General features: G+C 34.0%; 1 protein-coding gene and 1 long non-coding RNA gene across 2 annotated transcripts in view; both read left to right on the forward strand.

The window, feature by feature from the left end:
* Positions 1 to 25732, forward strand: part of kcnq1.1 (potassium voltage-gated channel, KQT-like subfamily, member 1.1) — a 52700-nt gene extending 26968 nt beyond the window's left edge. Inside the window, exons 7-18 of the mRNA XM_055036498.1 lie at positions 1387 to 1497; positions 10201 to 10296; positions 10476 to 10592; positions 11824 to 11962; positions 14260 to 14283; positions 14446 to 14502; positions 18021 to 18150; positions 21603 to 21678; positions 23388 to 23482; positions 23693 to 23739; positions 23867 to 23928; positions 24701 to 25732. Coding sequence (XP_054892473.1) covers positions 1387 to 1497; positions 10201 to 10296; positions 10476 to 10592; positions 11824 to 11962; positions 14260 to 14283; positions 14446 to 14502; positions 18021 to 18150; positions 21603 to 21678; positions 23388 to 23482; positions 23693 to 23739; positions 23867 to 23928; positions 24701 to 24967 — 1221 coding nt within the window. The 3' untranslated portion in view covers positions 24968 to 25732. The remainder of the gene's footprint in view (positions 1 to 1386; positions 1498 to 10200; positions 10297 to 10475; positions 10593 to 11823; positions 11963 to 14259; positions 14284 to 14445; positions 14503 to 18020; positions 18151 to 21602; positions 21679 to 23387; positions 23483 to 23692; positions 23740 to 23866; positions 23929 to 24700) is intronic.
* On the forward strand, positions 5069 to 7242 carry LOC129364078 (uncharacterized). Its single transcript, XR_008606401.1, has 4 exons — positions 5069 to 5228; positions 6174 to 6257; positions 6833 to 6923; positions 7087 to 7242. It is a non-coding gene; the product is annotated as an uncharacterized LOC129364078 (long non-coding RNA).
* Positions 25733 to 27228: the final 1496 nt, after the last annotated feature.

Raw genomic sequence — 27228 nt, forward strand, 5'->3', positions numbered from 1 at the left:
TATAGATCCCTCTATTACTTCTTTATTCCTTTTGAAACATAGGTATGTATCTATTATAGCTGCAGACCAAGTGACAAATAAGTTGTGCTTTTACAATGATGAGATATCTATACTGAAACTAACCTTTTCTCATCCTGAAGATTTTAATGAAGAGGTATGTGTTGTGACCATAAGTGTAACAAAAACTTTTAATGTAAAAACTGCACATGATGTCATAATTTGGCCAATGTTAAATGGAACAAAGTGAATTAGATTTAAAGTGCAATAAAACGTGTGTTTTAATGCATTTTAAATAAAATGCAATAGTACATGACAGTCGGATTACATGACAGTTATATCAGATTACTGTCATGACAAAGTGACAAATTCAATAAATATCTAAAAGAAATATATCTTTTTTTTTTTTTTACAAAAGTTGTATAATGCAGCTATCACTTGCAGCTGTATTGACATGTTAGTATGTTACTTGTTCAAAAGACATTTTACATGATTGGCATGCTATTATTATTTACGTTTAAGTCGGTTATGATTATGTTTTTGGCAGTTATCACAATATTATCCATTATTATTTTATTTTAGATGTGAGCAGCAGGCGAATTTCCCATGCAAAATGCTGGACTGCAGTAGTGGCTCCTGTCCAAAGTCTGCATCGTTACCTACTGTATTGGCTGACGGGTAGGGGTATTTCCCAGCAGATTACTGTGTTACAGATCCCAAATATCAAGAGGCAGTTTATTCAGCATACTGAATAAACCTCACAGAGCTGCTGACAGACAAGTAATAAATCCAGTTAAATTCACAGACATTGTTATGGAAAAGGTCAAAAACAAAAAATCTCTTCATGACATGTGTAAATGCTCCTTTAATGCCTAAATAGTGACATATTTTATTGAATAGTAGAACAACAGCATTATAATGGAGATAAGACCCAACTATTGCTTCTTACGTTCAACTTAAATAGATGTTTTAACAAAGACTCAGCGGGACGGATCATCTGGGAAATGATGGACAGGGAGAGCCTGACTAAAACTATCTTAATGACAGACAATTTCTGGAATTCATTACCGGCCTCTGCGTATTTCCAAGCCCAAGTGAGCAACTTGAAATGTTTCAATTAAAGAATTATGACCTACTATAGACTATACAGATATTAAATAAATATCTGTATAGTACATCAGAAATATGTGTAAGGGGGCATGAGGAAAAGAAAAACTGAACCACTTTGACACATGTTATGGTTTGTCACACAACTGAACACCTGTGCAGAACAGGCACATCAGAACTACAACAAATTTACTTGCATGATTGTAATAGTGGTTTTAAAACAAAAATCTCTTGTGCTTATAATGGATAAACATTTTTTTTTCTTCTATTTTTCCATTTTAGGTGACTGTGACTACAATTGGCTACGGAGACAAGGTGCCACAAACGTGGATTGGAAAGACCATTGCTTCCTGCTTCTCTGTGTTTGCCATATCTTTTTTTGCTTTGCCTGCAGTAAGTGGATACACTCAGTATGATTTGTTGTTTTGTGAAAATGCAAATAATGGACATCTTCATTGTGAGAGTTTGGTAGTTAAATTATTGTAAACCATAAGCCATAATTATGGAGAAAAGACAATTGAGTACAACAGACAACACAGGTAACATAACTAACAACAGTGTGACTGTCTGTCATAGATGGATTGCCTATTCCACCGACAGATGACAGCAAGATAAAAGCCATGAGTCAAAATAATTTACATGCGACTGAAGTTCACAGGTGTTTTGTCTCTCTGTGACTCATAAGTCACTAAATTATAGACTCCCAGGCATGTCAATCAAGCCAGCTTTGCTCCCAAACATTTCTCTGTTTGCTCTCTATAACGCTGATCAGAAGAAATTTACCTGAGGGAAAAGTTTATTGACATTCATTATGGGAACTTATGGTCGAAAATTGGAGCCTGTGCTTTTGAGATATTGCATGTAAACACACATTTCCTTTTTTTATTTGGTACAAAATAAACAAAGGTTTATTGAACTATACTAATATTGAACAGGTACGCTAAATAGGTTGAAAATAATCAATAGCTCAGGCATTTGTGACTGACTGGTTGCTGACCCCTTATGACCAGAAATTAATTATATAGCACAGCCATGTTTCTAAATCCCAGAAATTTAAAGGACAATTTCTGTTCATGTACAGCGACTGAAATAATTACTGAACACTCCAGCTAGCCACATTAAAAAAGTATTGAGGAAATGACTCCACAAATTAAGACTTGGGTAAAACGTTTTTAATAACACATGCATTAAGTATTAAACACATGATGAATATGATATGCAAAAAGTTATCAAAGGCAAATAAACTAACAGAAATATGTCAGTATTTAGAAATCATTCCTATGTGCAAATCAGAATCATATAATTTAATATTGACTAAAGAAAAAAGTTTTTTTTTTATTATCAAAGTATTGCACAGTGTGGTATGGCTAGTGAAAGCAAACACATATATCTTACATGTGCCTTACAGATTTATTTACACATTTCTGAATGTTCCAGTGCTCTTATTGATTACCAAGCCTCTTTTTTTGGTGAGTTCTCAAATATGACTCCCCCAAAATTAATAATGTATATCTCAGAAAGTACAAGGTGTATTTGACTGGTTCTGGTGTCAAAACAAATGTAATATCACACAGCATACTCTAAAAATCAACATTTGTATTACTGAGTAAGAGCAAACACATATGACATTTTTCACACAGTGAAAAAATGAAACAATAATCTAATGGATTACATTATGTAATGTGGCTTTTCCTTAAAAGCATGCAGGTGGAACTCAGAACTTCTAGAAATCCACAATACAGATTCTGACCACTTACTATAAAGTGGTCAGAATAAGTTGGGGGAACACATTCCCTCCCATCCCCCCCAACTTATATCTTCCTATGAATATTTTTTGCAATTATTAGCAAAGGTTTTTGAAACAATATAAGAATGAAAAGCACTGTCCTGGGTGCTCTGGTTAAACAGCATTGAGTCGGAAAACCAAACCTATGGGGCAGATTATTTGCAGCCCATTGGTTGATTTGGGTGACTGACACATCTAATAGCAAATAGAATCAGGGGGGATTACAAAATCCCATAGCAACATCATTGATGAAGTTGATGAAGAGCCAGGAAACTGTTACTCTGGGAATTATTGAATTATTGGGTACAGTTTTCTCTTTAAATAAATAAGCAGTGGCCTCAACCAGTGTTCTTTATATACTCACTGTACTCGACCATACTGCTGAAAAAAGGATAAAAGGCATATTCAAGCTTATTAAAGTTTACTCCAAAGGATAGTCAAGCCAGTGAAATATTGTAAGGAAGTAGTCTTCCTAAATTCTTCACTCCATATTTGTAGAAGGAATGGCTCTCGCAAGTGTAACGGGTACCAGGGTTCTGGACCGGGCAGCAGCAGATGAAGCTGAAAAACAGCATGTAAATGAGCACACGGGAGACACAGTCTGTGTTAATCCAATTTCTCTCAGCTTATTTATTGAACAAACCAGCCCATTTAACTATCAATACAGCCCAATTGATAGGTCAGTAATTTACTGCATATATAACCTCAGTAGACATATTCTGACATAAACATCAACATTAGCTTTCCTTAAACCAGAAATAATTCTGTAACATCATATTTTGTCACAATTTCCTCAGGTAACATTTACCTTCAATCCACTGCCCTTGATTTAATCACACACAGTGACATATTTTATGGGCATGTATGTTGCAGTTGATGTAAACTAGCATAACTGTCTTTGAATTCAAACTAATTAAGTGAATGTGTTAACATAAACCTATCACAGTTTAACCTTCCATCATTGTGTTTAGAACACAAATAAACCATGGAGCCTGATAACAGTATATTACTCTCATAGCAAGTGGAAAATACATATATCCCAACTTCCTTTACAAGCAGTTACTGTTAGTAATTCAGTGCTTGCATCGATGTAACCCGCTATTGGTCATGGTTTACGCTGCCTTGCAGTATATGGTACTGGCAAACCAGATGCAAATAAAGGAAGAATCAATGGAGAAATGTACTTGGACATCCTTAACTACACTGTAAAAAAGGAACCTCAGGGGTTATCACATTAACAAAAGAATATCTGTACTGTTAACTAAATAATTGCATGTTGAGCCAAAAACATGATACAATCATGTTGCATAAACAAGATAAACAAGATCCACAACTTCAACGTTTATAAAATTGAATCATGTTGAGCGAACATGATTCATTATAGTCAGACCTATCCTATGCTGAAGACCACGAGTGAGATCACGCGATATCACGCAAGTTCACGCAAGATTACGGGAAATCACGGGATATCACGCGAGAATACGCGAGACAATCGGTTTTTTCTCGCAAATGGAATAAAATGTATTCAAGGTGAGATAACGTGATTCAATTACGTCAGCTAGATCTTCCGCCAAAAAAAAAAAAACGTCGGGGCGTATTACATTAACAAAAAAATATCATGTACCTTTCACACAATAATGTTGGGTTTGAAGCGAAAACGTGATAAAATCATGTTGGATAAACAAGATATTCCACGACTTCACATTTATAAAATTGAATCATGTTGAGCTAACATGATTCATTATATTTAGACTGATATTGTGCTGACGACAACGAGTGAGATCACGGGATATCACGCGAGAACACGCGAGACAATCGGTTTTTTCTCTCAACTGGACTAACGTGATTGAATGACGTTATCTCAACTTGAATACATCTAATTCCTCAAGCCCCAGGCCTCTACCAGAGGCCTGGGAGCTTGAGGGTCCTGCGCAGTATCTTGGCTGTGCCAAGATATATATATATATATATATATATATATATATATATATATATATATATATATATATATATATATATATATATATATATATATATATATATATATATATATATATGTGTGTGTGTGTGTGTGTGTGTGTGTGTGTGTGTGTATGTGTGTGTGTGGTTTTTTTTTTATTTTATTCAATATCAATATTTGTCAAAGTTAATCTAATAAAAAAAAACAGTGACGTCAGTTCCAAAGCGCTATTGTGTCAGACTCATCTCCCGCTGAAGAGGATCCAGCGACATCAAGAGATTACGGAAAATCACGCGAGATAACTGGCTTGCACCTTGTTGGGTTTTTTTCAAGGGCAGAGGGGAGATTCCTGGCGTGCATCTACTTAATTTGAAGAAGGTAAGAGTCAAACTATTTTCATCTAAATCCATATAAAAATATGTTACTTAAAATTTCTCTACCATTTGCACCATTTTCTACTTGTTCCATACTTGTGTCACATTATTTCAAGTTCTGTAGATTAAGTCGGTTAGGTTAAGGCAGATAGCATTTTGTTTACATTTATCGCCGCACCATGTTAGGTACATTCTGTGCGAAAAAAGTCTGCAGAGCCATATGTAGTGTACAAAGCTGCTGCCAGAGACACAAATGGACCCCAGAAATGTCACAGTTTTGCTCCTCCTGAGCTCCCTGGAGGTTTAGTGGATTTTTAACACACTGATCTAACATCAGTCTATTTCTAACTATTTTAATTCTATTTCAGTAATGTTACTATGGAGGTAAATGTAGATACACACACACACACTTTGGTACCTTTCTATCATCATCGAGATTCTTAATTAATTATGGTAATAAAAAGTCCTACATTTCAGTCGGTGAAACCTGCAGAAAGCATTGCTTTCTGAGCTTTGTTAAATGTTCCTAAAATACCTGTTAGTTATGGATTTCTAGTATATTTTGTCAGGTTAAAACTCTCAATGGATTATCCATTATTACAGACTTGAGCTTTCTATTTTTTTTCTTTAAAATACATATTCCTCTGCTGTAAAGATGTTGGGGTTTTTTGGACTCTTCTTTGTTGTCCCCAAATAATTGTAGCTCAGAAACAATATTGAAGTTCATTGGTTTAATTTTGAAATGTTGATGTTTTTTGTGTTGATTGCATGTGCTCATTTTGACCTATGTTACTATTACTTTCTACCATGTTCAATTCACCACTGTTCTGCACATATGTGCTTGCATGTGTCCAGTGGTTATATTCATGAGGCATTCAAGGGACTTGTACTAAAAGATAAAACTGCATTGCATATTTTAATGGCTGAAAATATATCTGATCTCTTTCAGAACATCACCTGTCTGTAATCCACCTGCTTAAGTTCTGGTCAAGGGGCTCATCGGCTATCAAGTTATAGATTTCAGTGGCTAATAGTAAGTTTTGCCAGATCTAAAGTTTACTGAATGTAGTGTTAGAGAGCTTATAAAGCTAGGGTTCAGCTAAACATTTATTTGGCCAGTCTGTTTTATTTGTCTTTATTTGCGTGGGGATGTGGAAATGTAAGGAGTGTAGTCTCTCTCTGTCTCGTAGATATGACCTGTTAAAACATTTTACACTTAAACACCGGCATATGCGACGTTATCCATGCCCACACATAGACTGTCCATGTACTTGTAAGACATGGAATGCTTTGCATATTCATTTAAGTAGAAGGATATAGACTGTGTTGACCATTCTGTACTTTTCACATATTTCTTTGGTGATATTTCATGTCTTTATTTAAACATCTAACAGCTTCAGTTAGATGTTTAAATGAGATGTTAAACTCAATTTTAGTCATGGCATAATGAAGGGATACTAACAATTTTAAATATCTTTCAAATAGACTGCAAGCCACTGATCACTTTTGTTGTGACTTCCTTTGAATGTAGCTATGTTTTCAAGTGTGTGAACCTATACTGCTGGAGTTTTGAGATTGTTCTCTTTGTTTTTTGATCTGCATATTTAGGAAGACACTGCTGAGGTCAGACGAGAGTGCATCCTCAAAGGTCTGTGTGTACCTAAATGAAGATCCAGAGAAGCTGGTGAGGGAGTACATGGTATGTTAAATTGTTTTTGTGTTTACAATAGAACTCCTAAGAGTTGTTAAAATACTTTCACCAACTAAGGTCCATGAGTGACTCAATCAATGTCAGTCTTAATTTATTTATTTAATTACATGTGAATTGTTTCCCCCCCAATACCCTTCCCTAACTCCCTTAGGACGTTGATGAATGTGCAGAAATGGCCAAAGCCGAGACTGTCCTCGGAATCGTCATTTGAGCAGAGGGTGCCGATGCACATCTGGATGTTGGGATTGTCCTGGAGGAGGTGGAAGTTATGAACAGCTTGGGCAGTGTATCTTCTGCAATAGTGATGCTGCTGGACTAATCTACGCACTAAACTTGAGCTACCCTCAAGTTTAGTGCGTTCAGCACTCAACTTGCTCAGTAATTCAAGCATACCTTGAAGTAATACAGAAAATAATAATGAAAATTGGATGGAAAGAACTTATCAAAGAAAGCACAAGTTCTCAATATGAAACTCGCTGCTAAGTTGAGTAAAGTTTCATATGGAAAATGAGTGTTTAAAGTCTGCAGTAGAAAATATTTATATTGTTACAGTTCTCTTAAGTTGACAACTATACTGACATGTTTTATGTTGTAAAGAATTGGCTGGGAAATGAAACTGTAACCTTTTTGTAGTTGTTTTTTTTTCAATGTCCAACTCGGCTGTGTTTTGTGCTGTGTAAAAAAACGATGTATAACAATTCTGAAAATACAATTGTGTTGTACCTTTTCTAATTGTTGAGTGTTCTTCCTACACTTTCACCTAGTGCTATCTTAAAATGCTTCATTAACACTTGAAAATATGTCTTTGAATTAACGTCATGAAATAATGGAAAGGATTTCCACACGATTAACTAGCTGTCTTTTAGCATGAAGCATATTTGTTGAGCTAACTTACTTTTAGTGAGTTGGATCTACTGAATCAGGTAGTGTGAAGGTACCACTGTAAAATAAGGTGGTTTCAACTAGATTTACATTCATCTTAATGAAGTTACATCAATGATTTGGTCCTAAACATTGCAGATTAGTTGGGCTGGCTGTATTGCATTACATTGGGTCACGCTATAGTAACTGAGTTAAAGGAACCTTTAAAAAATATGTTGAGCCAACACATTTCATTTGAATTTGAATAACCTTAATGAATGGAGTAGAGCCAACTCATTTGATTTATAATCATCCATTGCATTACCATAATTCTGGTTAAGCCAACATATTTGGTTTAAATTAGAACAACCTTAATGAATTATGTTTTGCCAACTCATTTAATTTATATAAGAATAACCACAATATATTACGTTGAGCCAACATGTTTGATTTAGAATCACCCATTGAATCACCATTGTAACAAGTTGAGCCAACACATTTGCTTTACATTGGAATAATCTTAATAAATTAGGTTGACCTAACATTTGCTTTAAATAGGAGTAACACAAGTACATGGTGCTGAAATAAAGCAAAGTAATCAGGTGGAAATCCTTTCCATAATTTTTTTATGTTCATCCAATGACTTATTTTTTTCAGTGTAGAATCTGAAGATGAAACAAGTGTGGATTTCCAATTAAGATACCAGTCTCAAAGACACAGACAAAAAAACTCTTAATTTGTCAGGTGATGATCAGATAACCACAGGGGTCGGGTTTAAATAGAAGGATCCACTCACAGGGATCATTTCTTCATGTCAGGAGCTCTGATACCCTCTCATCATCAGTCTGCTATCTCCAACAGTACTGAAAGTACTGTCCTCATTCTCTCTGGTGATCCGCATTGTGTCTCTGGCCCTTCTGCAACACCAACACCTGAATACACGTTTTTATGCTCTGATTGTTACTAGAGCAAATTACGGGCTTGTTTCAACCCATCACCAGTACATCTCTGCTTTTGGGTCTAGCCAGCAGCCTACATGAGCACATCTACTGTCAAATCTGCTTCTCACCTCATCTTTGACATAATTGGTTTCAAGAGGAGGAACATAACAAAAAAACTTAAAAAAAAATCTGAGTTGCTTATAGTGGAAAAAAAAAATGAGGAAAATAATTAATCATCTGGTGGTATAAAGAGGACCCACTGAATCTTAGGACTTTTCCCAAAATTATTTAACATATTTCCGTCATCGCAAATTTCTCCCCATAACTTTCATTAACTTATTCCACATAATTTTACTGATTTCCTTAAATTTCATTGTATGAGTGGATTAGTTGGCTACAAATCTTTTTTTTGGCAACATTCGGTCAGAATTCTAAATCTCTCCATTCATCGTCTAAACATTCCTGTCCTTGCAGAGTCACAGGGTGGGGCTGGTGTCCACCTCCAGCAGTCATTGGGCAGGTTTTCTTTGTAACTTGTATTTGTGTGTCTATTGTGTTTTGTTGGGCATTTTGTACTTTGGTTTTGAAAAGGAAAAAGCAAGGCAGACAAAATAGATTTTCTTCAGTATATTGCAAGTAAGAACAAACAGATAATGCACATTTTGTAATTCTTCTTCATATATAGAGAATCATGGCCATTTATTCTGTACAATAAAGCTTTTTAAATTAGTTAAACAGCAAATAGCAAGAGCAGAAGTGGCAGTCTTCTGTATCACATGTTGCTATTTTATAAGGCTGCTTTGTGCTTTGTGTTCTGATCTAACATTTAGTTTGTTCTACTACAATTTTTGTTTGCTGTTACATTTAATCTGTCTTAGTTTTACAAGCTTTATGTGAACATTAAATGACTCATGCGGTTGTCACACATTGCATGAAACAGCTCCAGTTTAAAAGAATCTAGATTAAAAATATATCATGTGGATTTGAAAGTTTGATATGGATGATTATATGTTCTGAATAGTTGCTCTAATATCAACAGTCCGTTTTTACAAAAAAATAGCAAAAAACACTATTTTATTTTTTACAGTAAAAACTATCTTATGCTCAGTAATTTTTTTAAAAAATTACTAAGTATATAAACTCCAAAGAGATCAATGGTTTTATTTATTTTTTATTTAAAATAATTTAGATAAAATGACATCAATGAAATGATTTTGTCAGTAATTATTTTAGTCATTGTCAAGTCTCTAAAAGGTAAAAAAGACTGTTAGAAAAGTGTTTAAATCCATGTTCTGTGTTCTTTTTTGTTTCAATGTTTGCATGACTAGGAAAATGAAATGTTTTTCCAATAAACATTTTATGTTTTCTCAGTTTTGGCCCACATTCATGCTCATATTTGTGGGATTAAAATGGAATTAATAAGCAAAACAACAACAAAAAAAACACTTTGTTGTTGTTCACAGGGAATTTTAGGCTCTGGCTTTGCCCTGAAGGTGCAACAAAAGCAAAGACAGAAACACTTCAACAGACAGATTCCTGCAGCAGCCTGTCTCATACAGGTATTTAAAAAAACCCTCAAAGGAAACCTCAGAAAACCTGGGGGACAGAATGGTCTCATAGCCCAACTTTTATGACTGAGAGCAAACTTTCCTCCATCTTTTTCTGTCTTTTTCAAAATACGGTCAAGGATGAAGTGTATCCATCATTCCAATACATTTCTATTTCCATGTCTCTACAGACATCGTGGAGATGTTTTGCAGTGGATAACTTTGATTCTGCTACACTCAAGCTGTTTTTGAGAAAGAAATCCAACATTCCTGCCTCCTCTCTATACAGCCCGAAGCAGAAAAAATCGGTTAGTAATCATTTTAAGGATTTCACTCCACTTCACTTCTGACCATAATTTCAGACACACAAAGTCAAATAATCTAGTTTGAAGGGAATAACCCTTGAATGTTGTGGATTGTAAATTAAGACCAGTTCAAGTGTGAAGGTGTATCTCTTATTTTTTTGCTGAATGTTTTTTATTTTACTTCATGAATATTTTCTATGCTGTGAAATAAGATAAAGAAATAGGACAGCAAGTAGAGCACCATCACCAACTACATTACATAGACTTCAGGGGCTTGAATAAAAATACTGAGTAATTCAAATCCCTTGATACTCTTCAAACTGTGTCATACATTCCATTTCTTGTGGCTTGGATTAAAAAAAAGTCATACTGGATTATGCTGATGACTTGTGACATTTAATTCTTTTTCTTGAGATAGGTGCACGTAAGGGAGCAATGTTTCAAAAAGACAGAGAAAACATGTTTCCATATAGGATTGTTCTGGTTTTGCTTTTTGTCTTAATTAATTATTTAAGTTCATCAAGCAGTTCTTATTGTCAGATAGAGATATAATGAATAGATACAAAATAGTTTTTTATATTTAGGTGAAGAAAACTATTGATATCAATGTATTCAATAACCTTAAACTTGTCTATGTATGCCTTGATACTTTGCTTTTGTCTTACAAAATGATTTGACATTCACAACTATATACTTACATATAAGCCAAATGCTGATGATTTTTCTTCCTTTTTCTTCCTTTGTGACTAAAATTTCTCTGATGTGTCAAAAGAAGATCTGGAAGGGTCATAAAGTCTTTGGTTCTACAAATCTTTTTTTTTTGCCTGGGGGCACCTGGGTGGGTACTCAGTGAATGTGTTACTTACAGCTTCTGTCATTAGACTAAGCTATTAAGCATTTTCACATGTTTCATTGATGTCCTGCTGAGAGAGACAGGTAGGGGGCTACAACTGCTTTAGGTGATACTGTAAAAGTCAGAGGTGTGACTTATCTTCAAAAAAATGTTTTATATATACACATATATACACATTTATATTTATAAATGTTTTATATATATATTATTCAATTTTATTTTTTTATGTTACTACTGTGGGGAGTATTTTGTTCCAGGAGTCAAAACAGTCACCAATACATAAGCAACATGACAAAATAGCTTATTTTTTGACACAAGGTCAACTTTGTTTTGGAGTTATGTCATTTAAATGTCAGAGAAACACATGTTTTATTTGTGCAGGTGAAGATGAGGAGGAAGCTGAAGAGTACTGACAAGGACAATGGTCCAACTTCTCCCACTGTCCCCAGCATCACTTGTGACTCTGTGTTTGACAGCGGAAGGGAGCTAAGTTCAGATGTTTACAGCACTGTTGGCACAGGTACTACAACAGGACATAGAAAACATAAAGGTTACATCACAGTGTGAAAAATATTGTTGGACCCCTATTCAAGTTTAGAATGTTGAATATTTACTTCAGACAATTTACTACTGGACACCTTAAGTTTTGTCAAATAATATAAATTCAATTGTAGTTATATTCAAACAACAATGCAGATGATTTATGACTTTTGTAAATTATAAATTACTGAGATCTGCTTTTATGTTCTTAGGGATATTCAAATTAATACTCAAATTAATTATCTGATCCTCAGATAATTATTATAGTAAGAAGAGCCCAAATAATATTGCTAAACATAATTTATGGAACCGTACACATATGATTTGTTTAAAATGTTCAACTTATTGATAAAAAAAATAAAACTACATTTAGGTATATGTGCCAACATTGAATGGTATTTGAAATTGTTCATAATTCCCTCCATAGCGACTGAAGACCCAGTTGCATATGAACAAAATAGCCCTAAAAAATTATGCTGCAAACCGTCATGCTTCATGGGGTTTTCTTGGTGTAAATTGTGTTCAAACATAAAAATAATAATAATAATAATAATAATAAAATAAATACGGTCAAAAAGTCCAAACTTGGTGTTAATAGATCATAGCACATTTTCCCACATCTTGGTTATATTTTTACATCACTAGACAGGCAATTTTAATAGATGTGTGCATATTACAATGCCTCTGTCAGTGTACCCTGCCTTCACTGTGGTGTAGTTAGGATATATTTAAGTTCCACAATGACCCTACTAGGCTTAAATCTGCTACAGAAATAGTTTTACTTCTTTATGCTATTCCATTAAATGATTTGTCAAAAAATGCTACATAAATTGTATAATATGAAAAAGAACAGTTTTCATATACAAATATTATTTTTTCTTATATAATTTACACTTCATATGACATGTCTTTCATACACAAACACTAATGTTTTATTTTGTAGTCTCCCTTTCACCGGAGAGTCATGTTTGCATCTGAATTTCATCATCTCTTTTTTGTAAACATCATTTTTGGCATTTAGACACTAACCAAATTCCATTTGCTACAGTTTTGAAAGTGAAATGTTTTCCCCATTCCTCTTTGACATTGAATTTTGGATTTCTTTATTTCTGCTGTTTTTTTGTAGCTCAAGCAGTTTTAAAAGATGAACAAAGTTTGAGACAGTTCGCTAAACATTGTTCACTTTGAATGACCTTTTGAAGTGATTTTTTTTCCAGTTCTTTGATTATGTAACAGATGTACGGATGGACGTTATCATGTTTTGAAGAATTTCTTCTCTCTCTTAAAAAGATCTAAAAGGAAAAAGGGAAACATTACCTTTATTATTCACAAACCCACATAAAGGAATTAATGGATGGGTCTCTTCACAGAGGAATAAAATAAGATATTAGAGGGGACTGTCTGTTTCAAAAGCAGATAAATATGGATACTTTTAGCACGTCCGTAGCATGTAACACCTAATTGCATGATGCTCTTTGTGGTGCCTAGCTAGTGACCTTTTTCTTTTATACCAGGCGCTAACATGAAAAGCTGCTTAGATGTCTGACTGCGGTACCAACACCGGCGTGAAACTGCAAATGGTTTTTGCTTTGCACTCAGTTCTCTGTGAAACAGTAGAATTGAATATTCCCTGTTGTACAGATGTATATGCTGGCTGAATGTTCACAGTGAATTAGTGTCTTTGATAAGAAGCCAAATTGATGCAAGAGGTCAGGCTTTATGTCTAACATCTATAGTGTGCTGCTTTTAACTTTAATGCATTTTCTAAATTACCACTGCTGGATGGATGGATGCTGATTGGATGATGACATGTGCATCAGTTCCCCATGGCTATCTTCTAGCAGTACCCTTTTAGGGTACTTAAAAATAGACTTTTTTATTTAATAGCAACATAGATATCTGTAATTTCACATTCTGTCAGTTGTCAAGATATCAAACTAGTGCTCAATTCAAAAGATTATATCAATAAAGCAGTAAATGATGAGACTTTATATTTTATTAGCTTGCTGCAGTAATATATTCTGTTTATATTTACCTCATTAATATTTCCATCTAAGGTTATTTTGGTGTAGAATTTGGTTCAGGAAATTCTGATGAAAAATTTATTTTATCATTGGTATACATTTTCTTTTATTTACATAACTGTAAAGAGAATTGAGGCACCTATTTTCCTTTGTCTGTATCACTTGATTTTTTGCTAAATGTAGTTCTTACTGTTCCATTCTCTTACTTTTGTGTTTCTTCACACTCCTGCTGTTATATTTGTGTATTTGGTAGGAAGCCAGCCAATTGAAGGATGTGGTAAGCTGCTGTTAGTGTCTATGGACTGCATGTGTCCTCTTCTTTTGGCTTTGACTGCTTTCCCTTTTCTTATTTATACCACTAATAGAAAAATAGAAGTGTTGCAAATACTGTATTTTTAAGGAATACAGTTGCAGTTATACTCATGTCTATGTGCCTTAGACCGCCAGCAGTCATGGACATCTTTGTCATCGCTGCAGTTCAGCTCATCACCCCCAGGTAACTTTTTGCATTTCCTTTCACATTCATCATCATCAGTGACATCTCTGTGGAGACATGGGTCGGTGGGTTCATTTGACCCATAACTGAATGTTTGTCTTTATTTCTTAGGATAATTTAAAAAAACTCTCCATGTCTTAAAACAACCTCTTAAAAAGCAGATGATGCATTTTTCTTGACTCTGTAAATGAGAATAAAAATCTGCTTGTCAAGAGAAAAGAGCATGTTAAGTTATTTTTTTTTTAGCTTTCAGCACAATTAGGACCTTTCCATTTCAAACCCAGCTAAAGCAAAGACACTTCACACAATTTTATTCTTCACACATCAAAATCATGAACCTGTTGTGTCACACTTCTCTAACTGGTGTGGTTGCTCTTAGTTGAATAATCAATGTGTTTCTTTCCAGCCTTCCTTAGCAACAGTCAGAGCTCTGCATTAATTAATACTTAACTAATTATTTTGTGTTTATATTTCCCACAAAAATGACAAGCCCATATGACCAATTATTGTGATAAAACTGTTATATGTTAGGCTTCATCAAAGAGAAAGACATAATTTACTCTCAGTAGGGTTTCTCATAAGTACTGAACCCTTAAGACATACTGACAGGCTTAGTGTTTAGGAGGAAAATAAGCTTAAAAAATGACTTTGTTGTTTACTCTTTGACTTCAAACATTTCTAGAATTTTACATTCTAAATTAAATTACTGGAAAAGACAAAAAATAGTGCATAAAATTAATATAGTTTTTTGCTGAAAAAATTTCCTTAATGACTATTTGCAGATAAGCTTTTGATCGGAATACTGAGGTTCACATAAGGTCTAGTATGCATAATTTGCTGTCATCTCAGAGTGCAAACGGGAAATTGAAAGTAGCTGAATGCCGTCCACCTACTCCCGAACTGTGGCGGCCGTGAAACATGCAGAAAAAGGAAAGAAATAGAAAGAACCACTTAAGAGTCAGTATTTGTTTGTGTGTGTGTGTGTGGGGTGTGTGTGTGTGTGGTGTGTGTGTGTGTGTGTGTGTGTGGGTGTGTGTGCGTGTGTGTGTGTGTGTGTGTGTGTGTGTGTGTGTGTGTGTGTGTGTGGGTGGGTGTGTGTGTGTGTGTGTATAGTTTTTTTTTTTCCTTCTGGGCTGCTGCATAGATGTGGTGCAGCATAGCAAAAGGCCAAGGAGAGTGAAGGCATCATACAAACATGGTTTTTACACAGTTAAGCATAGTCACTGTTAAATTTGTTTTTTCTTCCAATAAGTTACTTTAAATATTACACACTTGTATTTTGTGCTGGTATTTGGGAAATTTTTGGTGTCTAAATCAACAGATTAATTGAGCTAATATTTATCATATTTTGTTATTGAATTAGCTGTACGTGTGCAGCTCTCAATGACTTCTTCTTTCAAATGAGATCTATATGAGGTGAAAAAGATTAATTTCCAGCAATATTTCATGCTATATAGTAGATGGTATGTGGGGAATAAAAATGCTTTCCACTTTCTATAACATCAGGTTTATTCTTAAGATTAAGAACAAACAGTAGAACAGTGCATCCAACTTAGTGCGAAATATTCATAAATTAGGACAGATTTTAATTAACAGAACCTAGATATCTTGATAGGATATATGATATCATATCCCATCATACTCCATCAAATACCTCATTTGATATGCCAGACTAGTTCCTACACACAACCATTCTGGAAGAACCCTGAGGAAAAGTCCAGAACAATAAAGTATCCCCAGCAGATCCAGTCAAAAAATCCAATTACTGAGAAAACCAGTCAACAGAAGATCAAAAAGAAAAACTTTTCTTTAACGCTACAAATTCCTATTATGCACATTTTTAAATAAGCTTGCATTTCCCTTCTTTGAATGGTACCTATAAAATATTAATATTATACCCACATAACACATTTTGTATGTTATTTTTATTATTTGAGATTTTTATTGATCACTGTTATTGTTTTCATTAGTAATATTACAGGCTTTCACAGACTGTTACTTCCCTGTAGTGTTACATATCATAATAGGACATACTGATCAGCACCGATGCGCACTGATGGGATTCTAAACTTATTGATATGCAGAATTGGTTCTTCAGTACAACTGACAACTCTTACAGTTTGTTCAGATATGTTATAAATGTAAATCAAACCCCTTTTGATCATTTTTTTCCCTTAAAATGCTGAATGCAGATGTGGAGCTGAAAATCTGTCTGAAATCTTGTCAGCTAAAAGGTTGTCAATTCTCAACAGCTTAAATACAGAAAAAAAAGGCAGAAGAGCAGACAAGAAGAATGGATCTTATGGAACAAAAAGTTGTTACATCTAAAGCATGCACTTGTTTTTTATACTGCATGCATATTGGGATGTCAATAGCAAAGTGTACATAAATTGCTGCATCCTGATTCAGCAGATGCCAAATTACACTATGTTGCTATATATATTTCTATATTTTTCCATACTTGATCATTTTTTTAAGATGCAAGTTTAATGGAACTGAGACAGCTTATGTGGGGCCTCACAAATAATTTGGAGCGGTATTAATCAGAAAGTTGGTGTGTCAGTTGCAGCTCATTTTCAATATCTGCTTTCTATAGGGAATGAATATTTATTCATGCAAACAGAGAGTCTGCATAGCATAGAACGAGATCAAATAATGTTATTTTTGATTCGAGAACCGTTTGCATAAATTCTTAAGCAGGATCACATCTAATATATATATATATATATATATATATATATATATATATATATATATATATATATATATATATATATATATATATATATATATACATACTTCTCAGAGTTTAAAATTTTTCTACATTGACAAAAACATAATTATTTTTTTTACTTAGCTGGTGAAAAGATTGTGTGCTATAATGTTGAAACTGTAGGGACGCAAAGCTGGAAAGTTGTTTTTGGTCCTCACTGAAATTGTTTTAATTTATGTCCAGGACTTCCTCTTTTGAAATGCCGAGATCTTTCTGGCTAAATAAAGGCATTATCGAGGTGATTTATTGTTTCTAAAAGATAGGAACCTCCTATGTCATTGAAACGCAAGAGAGATATGCATTAGTGTGACAAGAGTGTAAGGCAAACAGAGGTTAGACTTGTTGCTGCCTTGTTTTGCTTTTTGAATTAGATCTTATTCCTGACTGACAGTTCTGGAATAATGCAAAGCGGAGCTCCGCTCGAAATACACAAGGTCACATGGAGTCATAATTTTGCCACAATGAACAGGTCCCATCCCCAGATCATTTGGGATTTTACAAATGTGCTGTAAATGTTTTTCTTTGTCTTTCATTTTTGTCCTTGTTGCATTTATGTACCTTTTTTTGCAAATACAAACCAATTTTTTGTCATTTCAAGTAGCACATCATATAAAGATCTCTTAACAGATATAAAAAATACTGAAAAATATATATAAAATGTCTGATCTGCTTTCAAAGCTAACCAAATCTAGCACAGAAGATGTTGCCCCATTAAAAAAATTACTTGGTTTTTGTGAATTTACAGTAAAAAGAGGTCCCAGTCTTATGGATACCCAGTCTTCCATTCCACTCCCAAGAAATTGCAGCTTTGCTGATGACCTAGAGCTGGAGTTTGAGCGAGAAAGTGATTTGGCTCCAGCCATCACAGTATCACAGTGAGTTGCCATCACTCTGTTGCAATGTTATTGTATTAACATTGCAACAGTGTTAATCAGTGTTTATGTGTGAGTGAATCTTAAGCATGAACTGACAAAAGATGGTCTGCTTGTATTTTATTTTTTATGCTATTTGTAATTAACCTTTGCATTATGCCAACCCCAAAGGGCTCATGATTGTGTGCTAGAGAGAATCCCTTGTGTTTTCTGAGACACTTACACAGCTAGAGTCTGACACTGATATAAGGAAGTGAGTGTTAAGTAAAGGCAGTATAATGTAGATGCACCGTAAATGAAACAAATGGAGCGACAGTTCTGACCCGTGGGATTCACATTCTAAATGGTGGTGTAATGATGCAGAGTGAGAACTGCACGCAGCCGTGTTGTTGGCACGATAACTCTGTGCTCTGCTGGCTCCAAAATACGTAACCAGCTGTTCTCACAGAGCAACGCCACATCAAATCCCATGCTAAATTGAATCGTTATGAGGCAAACTACTATTTCTAGTAATTGTGGTGAGAGAACACAGTGAAAAAGAAATTCTTATTGGGTTCTTTTTAGTTCCAAAATACATTTCCAAAATGTCCATATTGTGTAAGCTGAGTACATAAGAGGAAGAAACGCTTTGCCAAATCTGTTACTGAAATGTCAAGGATACTTGAAATGCATTGATCTAAAATGGAATCACATTTATTACAGTTAATATTACATTATATCATTATTTAAAAATTAAAGATTCCTGAGCTACTGAGAACTTTGACATTTATTTTCTAGAAACAAAACAAAAATACACCAACATATACTCAATGTAAAATAACTTGAAGTAAGAAAAGTGCAAGAAGTAAAATTATAACACATAATCTAATTACTTGTTAGATTCATATGAGATTCCAATGTCATAGGGATCTAATTATTACTATTATTATAGTAGAAGTTGTTGTATTATTTCACATTAATATTTTTATTGTCTGTATTTGCAATGTTTAAAACAAAGCTTTTTATGATCTTCTTACAAGACTACAATATGAAACATACACATATATAATGTTCAGGGGGACTTTGCATTTTTCTCAGATGTGGTTACAACAGTCATGTTGTAACCACAACATGACTGTTGTTCTTCTAGCTTTTTGATACTTTATTTTATTGTGGTCTTGGGAGGTAAATGTGACTGAGTTTTGACAATGTTCAGTGAATCAATGTTTAATTCAGTCAATGTTTAATTCTGTGGATGTTTCAACTTTCTTGTTGTTGTTTCAACTTTCTTGTTGTAGTTATAAAGCCTTGCCTTTTCATTCCATCTGCAGTAATTTAGTTTACCCTCTTTCATTGTTCCTTGAAAAAGATGAAAGAGATTCAGTTTTTGATCTCATGAACTACGGCATCATGATCAAAAGCCTGTGTTGTGTGAAGCATAGCCTATAGATAAATCCCCGTTTTCTTTTTATCTAAGTAAGCAAAAGGAAGATGTATCCATAACTGTTGCCCCGAGTGATGTACTGTAACATTCTTGTCAAACTATTGTATATCTGCCTTGTTTGCTCCAATGCTGAAGAAGACACAATGTCATAGGAATCTAAGGCTCCAGCATCTCTCTTAGGCATTTGACACTAGCAGACATCGCTTGATCACTAGATAAGCCAGGTTGCTGTGAATTTTTTAGACAAGTCAAAAACTGTTGTCGCATGAGCACCACAGCTCTCTCAAATAATCTATATGGCACATATGTGCCACTCATACAGAACTGATATGTCTGTGTGTTTTGTGTGCCAACAGTGACACAATAATTTTTGATTATTCTCACACTATTTGCAGATCCTTCACTTACCTTTGAATACCAGAAGCTTGAAACTGAAAGCCAAACTGATGACATTTGTGATCAAATCTGTTAATAATCTGGACCACCTGAGGGAACTCTTTCTCTTTCGCTGAGAGAAATGAGCAGTTTCCCAGATACTCAGTTGATCTTTAAATTTAAAGAAATTAAAAAAAAGAGACAATAACATAAAGGTTAAAACAACCTTTTATGTCCTGACATATCAGAATTCCACATATATGAACCATTTCCATGCACTACAGCTTGTTTGTGGTGTGATACTGATTGTCAGAGTTAGATGCTACATTTATAACCTAAATAATAAAAGATGCAGAAGTATTTGATGCTTATTCTACTTTGGCGTATACCTAGCATTCCAATTGTTCTCAAGAAGCATTGTATGAAATATTATTTCATATTTTCATTTTAGTGAAGACTAAGCACTTATCATGATTGTATATCCCTAGTTGCCATTAAACATATACCTTTTATATGTTTAAAAATAATCTATGTAATTTGCTAAAAAAAAAGTATCATTGATCAACAAATATACACTTTTAAAATTGAGTATTCCATTAGACCTCAACATATAAGATTAACTCTAATGACTGAAGTTGATTTGACTGCGGGAGGTAGGAGGGTATTTACAGAAAAAAACAACTCATGATCTGTTGTCAGACATGAAATAAATACAAAGAAATTAGTTCTTATTTCATTTTCATTTAAAACATCTTATCACAAGAATAAGATGTTTTAGGCCATCAATAACATAATCTCTGCAAGTTTGTGGAAATCTATTGAACACAATGTTGAACTATTTCTATAAGGAAGACAATGTTCTTAATCTTGGCTTAATAAGTTCATATCACAACATTCATTAGAAAGAAATGCCTTTACTATTCAGACAGCACTTTGAAAGCATTTCAATATCTGCCTACTAAATTAATAGAAAATTGGATTCACTGCCTGGGCTTTCATTATATCAATAACCCATATTCCTTTTTATGATGGAAATGGTTTCTATAATAGCTCAAAGATTAAATTATTGACAGTTCACCATGTTAATTTGACCAAATGTTATGATAGCCAAATGCAAAAATCCAGCCTTTTAAAAGTCCATAATGAAGCTCTTAAAGACCTTGTTCTATAGCAAATACAATTCAACAAAACATGCAGCTCTCCCACCACACGTCCTAACTCACTGCTTTTACAGAGTAATGAACACTGATAAGTAACAGTGTTTCAATAATTCCCACAACCTAATAATGCGGGCTAACTGCCTCACAATAACTCTGGGCTTTTTACTATTTTTCACCTGCCTTTGTTGTCACTGTTCATCACCTTGGTAACACCAAAAGGAAGCAAGGTAATGAGGGAGAAGCTTTGATGTAGACTGTATAGGGAAGAAGAGCATGCTTGATATTTTTCTCTAACCTGATGAATTTTGGCATAATGTTCTTTTTTTTTTTTTTTCTGATACCCATTTCCCTCAAGAAAAATCAAAGGAAAAGCACAGAGGATGCTGCTTTAATTTAATGTTTTGTTCAGGAACTCTTTGTGTGATGCATCCACTCACAAGGTGTGTTGAAATATCAGAACAAAGAAGCTAAACATTTTTTAAAACATGTTGTCACAGATTGACGGAGTCGCACCGAAAAGCCATCCGTGTCATACAGAAAATGCGTTATTTTGTGGCTAAGAGAAATTTTCAGGTAAGAGCATATTTTTTTCAATTACTATACTATGTTTCTTTTTAATTCTTTGTATCTTTATATATATTTTTTGTTTTGTTTTAATCAAAATAGGTCTAAAAAGCATTGTAATATTTCCAAAAGGCCTATTTTAGTTTATTGTTTGAAAAATAATATTTTCAGCAGCTATGTTAAAATAGTCCAAGCTGAATTAGAATATGAATATGGGAAGGGAATTAGAATATGGGAATATGGGAATTAGAATATGGGAAGGGCAACAGTATGGAAAGAGCAATGTCAGTGACTTTTAAACCTGGTCTTTGAGATTACGAGTAGATTTTGCATTTAGGACCCAAGGACTGAAGTAAAAGCATGACTTTATTCAATAATATAGAAAAGGTGTTGTCCATGCATGATCCTGAAAGATACAATCTTTCTTAAATAATTCTTAAATGAACAGATGACAAGTGTAAAAAACAAAAACAGGAGAGATGTGGGTTGTTTTGTTTGTTATTGCAGTAGAGATTTGAACCAGCAGAATGTTTTCAAGGGCTTTTTGTTGACACACGTAAAAAGAAATCCAAAAGTAGTGTGAGACAAAACAAGCACTGGATGATAATATCCCTTATGCAGGAGCCAACCAGATTAAAAACAGAGATCTGGAGAATATAAAGAGGGTTTCATGTCTTTTAGAATAATGATGATGTCTTAAAACTTTACAACTGTGAAGGATGTAAATGATTAGGAACCAAAATATATAACCTTATTGAAAGAGGTATTATAAGTTCTCCAAAGTGAAAATTATAAAATCTACTCTGTAATTTAGCTTTAACACATGTTCTTCTTAAAACTAGAAATATATTTTTTTAAATAACTGTTTTTTTGATAACCGATTAACCAGAGCCATTAGGTCTAATTTAGAGCAGCACTTGTGATGAAATGATGGAATAAAAGTGTTAGGATCATTGCCATGAACTGAGTTCAGGTCAACTAATGCTGGAAAAACATCAGTTGCTGACCAATTAGGAATCTGTTTTTCTAACTTCAGTTTACAAAGATTATTAAGGTGCTCATCAAAAGTATCTAAATGCAGTGTTCACAAAATAAACTACTTTGTGAATGCTTCATACTCATACTTGATTGGCATTAAAAAAGAGCTTAGAGTGTATGTTGAGATAACTGTAAATCGCATCAGTTTGAAATATAAGAACTCAAAACTAGTGATTTACCTGGTTTATTGTAAAACCTTATTTCTCAGAAGCAGAGTTGAATTAAATAAAACTGCTTCCATGTATTCGACATAATTTTGCAACGCAACAAACACATTATTGTATCTTAGTACTTAAAACCCTATTACCAATGTAGTTGTGTGAGCAGTTTTCAGGGCCCACACATCAAACAGCAATGACCAGCATTTTTCTGATCACAAGAACTCATCTGCAGCAAACTATAAATGAGCTCTTACAGGGTTTCGTCCACACTGGCCAATTAAAAGCAAAACTGATAAAAAAGAAAAGAAAAAAAGTGATGTGTGTACAGAATTAATCTTTAGTGTGTGGGCTGTAAATGTCCCCAACGCAATAAATGCACTCCAGTCTCAGCAGCAAAAAAGACTACAACATTTACAGTGCTTTTTGAAAAAAAAAAAAAAAAAAAAGAAATCAAACTTATCAACCTGTATAGGTTTTAAATGTCATTTAATCAATGTTTCCTTTTTTTGTTTTCTTTAGCAAGCTCGCAAGCCGTATGATGTGCGAGATGTGATTGAACAGTACTCTCAGGGTCACCTCAACCTTATGGTGCGGATCAAGGAGCTTCAGAGAAGGTATCCTCTTTAAGTAAAATGAGCTTAAATTAATTAGTTCCCTTGAGTAATGAATTGTGTTTATGATGTATATCTTTTTGCAAGCATATCAAGAAAAACAATCCTTCCTGAAAATATCTTGGAACACAAAAAAGTGTGAGGGTGACAGAGGAAACACAGAGGGAATCTATAAATATTCTTCTGACGTTAGCTCTCTATTGTTTCTCTCAGACTAGATCAGTCTTTGGGGAAAATGACTTTGTTCCAGATGGGTTCAGGTAATAAATCACTACACTTCTACCTGAAAATGAATGATATTAACTGTGAAAAAAAAAACATTTCACTTAATAGTCTCTTTTATTTATTTATGTTTTTACATTTCATTGCCTAATGTCAACCTTGAAGACCGCGCCAGAGATAAAGGAAACAACTCAATTGGATCAAGGCTCAACAGGATGGAGGACAAGGTAGGAACTGTGTAATGTTAGTAGAAATTTACAACCCTCCTTTTACTTCAAGTGGTTTGCACATCTTTTAGTTATTGTTTTAAGATAAAAGTCTTATATTTAAATCAGACAATATTCATTGTGTATTCATAGGTTGTGAGCTTTTATGAACAAACAACTTTTTGACAGAAATTTGAGAACACAGTTAACTTATTAAATGTTAAACACAATTAAAGTGGTTTTGGATATGAAAACGGTTGTTTTATTTCCCCTCCCTTCATCCGTCATAATAAAATATGAAATGTGTGTTTCACTTCAGTAATACATGTCAAATAATTCATAAATCAGATTTTTCTAGAATTCCTTAAGATATGAAGATTCTTGTTATTATTACCAGACTTATGTTCTGTATTTAATATTTTTCTCTAACACAATGTAGACAAAAATTGTTTGAAGAATATTGTGTGATCCATAATTTTAAGCTTTATTGATACTTAGATAATGTAATTGAATATATATCAAACATAGTGTGTTATTTCTTTATAATTTGACTTCTAAGTCAACCTTTTGATAAATTAGACACACTTTTGACTTAATTATAAATTAAATCATTCATTTATGAATTAATTTAACCATAAAACTGTTGATGTTGCATACTGGCATATCATTCTGGCAATAAACTTATGTGGAATTTATTCCCATGACGCTTGAATTTAATCTTTTGATGGAAACAAAAACAACCCATCTAGTTCAAAATGTTTCATTTTATCGATATTTTTTGAAAATCTCACAGATAACACACATGGATCAAACACTGAAACACATCGCAGAGTCCCTCACCTTCCTGCTGGACCAAAGGGATGTCGGTGGTGGTGAAATCAGAGACCGGCTGAGACCTCGGCTCAGACGAACCTGTAATGTCCTCCACAGCCAGGACAGCCTGCCAACTAATGACCAGCTGTCTTCTTCCCCTTCATCCTTCTCCTCTAACAACACCAACCCCGTGCTGTGCCCCAACCCTCCACTCAGCTGCACTGCCAGTCAGGATGAGAGCTGCTGAAACTTGAAACCAGACATCCTGAATGCGCTTCACAACGTTGGCTCATCTGTTTATGATGGGTAAAGACGCACTGGACATATTCTCCCGTCTGTGATGAGCATATGTAGCTACAGCTGTTTGCTGAAATACTGACATGACGACATTTTGGTAAAACTCTTACCAGGATATGTTGCATGTGTAAGGATGCAAATGTATGAAGGGAGTGTAAGAAACCAATCAAATTATGTCTGTTGGGCAACTTCCATATAAGCTCTAACTTTGATCTAATTAAAAGTATTAAGATCTAAAACAAAATCTTTATTCTAGCTGTTTTTGTTTATAAAATTCCAGTGACAAAAAGAATGCTTCAATATTTAATACTGAATATCATCTATCATCTTTATTCTTAGTTTTCAAATGCCATAAAAGTAAATGACAAAAAGGATTTCAAATGTTTGTATAGTCATTATTTACTGTTTGTTTCTGGTGCCTATCTCCAGCTGTATTCCGGGCGAGAGGCGGGGCACATCCTGGATATATGCTATTTAATTTTACATTTGTTTTTGCTTTATACAATTCTCAGTGGTACTTTAAAAAGAGTCTGTAGCTGTTGATAATTGAGGGAAAGTTTTGTAGCATTACCTACTCTCTCCGGAAGTTTGGCCATAACAAGAGCTAACATTCTGGGTATTCCCAAACCTGTTTTTATTTCCTTTTTCATCTGAATAATGTTTCAGTTCAAAGGCTAAGACAATGTTTCCTGTTTTATGTATCAGCTTTTTGAAGAACATTCATTTGCTGGAGTCGCCAGTGTTTTTTTGTTGTTGTTGTTGTTTTTTTTTTTTTTCTCAAATGTCCTTATCTTAGTAATAATTGAAAACATATTGAAGCAAAAGGGTCACATGATTTTTTTTTACACATTTTTAAAAAGATTTTTAAGTTCAATTATATCAAAGGACATTAAGACTTTTAACATAGATTTTATGTGTACCTGAACACATTGTTCAGATACACATTGTACCTGAAAAATGTGTACCTGCTCAGCTGTACAGCTGATCATTTTATCTGTAAGACACTTAAGTAAGGTGGTTGAATAAAGGAAGCGTCATTGGGCATTCATATGATCTAATACTGGATTTTGTATCCCAGAAAACACCAGAACAGTACAGGATAACTTGTTTCTCAGTGTTTCCAAATGGAGAATGCTTATGAGTTCAGTCAGTCAGGTCTTGGAGGCTAAATGGAACTTCTAGAGTTTTAGAATAAACCTCTTAACAATTCTCATGCATAGAGTTAGAGCTTTGCATATGTTGCAAGTTTTTCAAAGTGCTATGTAGCGACAGAACAGAGTGATAAAGACAGATAAAAACCACTAGAAAAGGAACGAACAAAAGCTATGTAATTTTGGACAAAACCAAAAAAGATGCACATGAGGACCTTCATCCGCCTTACATCTAATATGTAGTGAAGATGATTAGAACATTTGTTACTTAATCTAATTATAGAGTAATTTAATTCATGTAATGAGTCAACTGAAGACAGCATTAATTGAAAAAGACTTGATGTTTGCTAATATTTCATCCCATGTTTCATCCTCAGTCTCAATATCAAGCTTCTCAGGCTTGTTTTATTTTATTAATCTTAAGTACTTAAGAAACAAACCAGCACTGAGATCAAATTTTTTGCTTCAGGGGGACCTAAGAGAAATTTTAACCATACATTATTCTCAGATGGTAATTTATGCAGTTTTGCAGCAATTCATGTGATTTTGTAGTCTGTTTGACACAGATTCTCAGTTATAAATTTAAAAAATAATTGAGATTTTGATGAGAGAAGTTGAACAGAGAGAGAAGTCTTGTGGGATAGGCTTTTTCTTAGTAGCAGGGATGAACCACTTAGCCTTCTTAAAGCCATATTGCTAGTAGATCATATTTCTGACATTGGTGGCAGAAATAGTGAGTTCTGTTCTTTAAATATCAATACAGGCTTCTGCCAATTCGTGGTATGACCAGACACCTTCCCAAAGGAATTAACAAGCAAATGTGGTTTTGTCTGTTGAGCGTCTGATTCAAACAGAGTAACATTGTCTGCATATAAAGAAATGCTATGATCAGCTAAGTGTGAATAATGGATTCTATATACATATTTAGCTGTTTTGCTACTATTTCAGTCATTATCTTAAAATCTATGTTGAAAATGGAAATTGGACAGTATGATGACGGATCTGTTTCATCCCTCTCTGGCTTCAGAATTAGTTATTTGATTTGCAAATTTGTATTAAA

This window comes from Poeciliopsis prolifica, unplaced genomic scaffold (assembly GCF_027474105.1).
Source record: "Poeciliopsis prolifica strain line A6 unplaced genomic scaffold, Auburn_PproV2 SCAFFOLD011, whole genome shotgun sequence".
NCBI classification, from domain to species: Eukaryota; Metazoa; Chordata; class Actinopteri; order Cyprinodontiformes; family Poeciliidae; genus Poeciliopsis; species Poeciliopsis prolifica.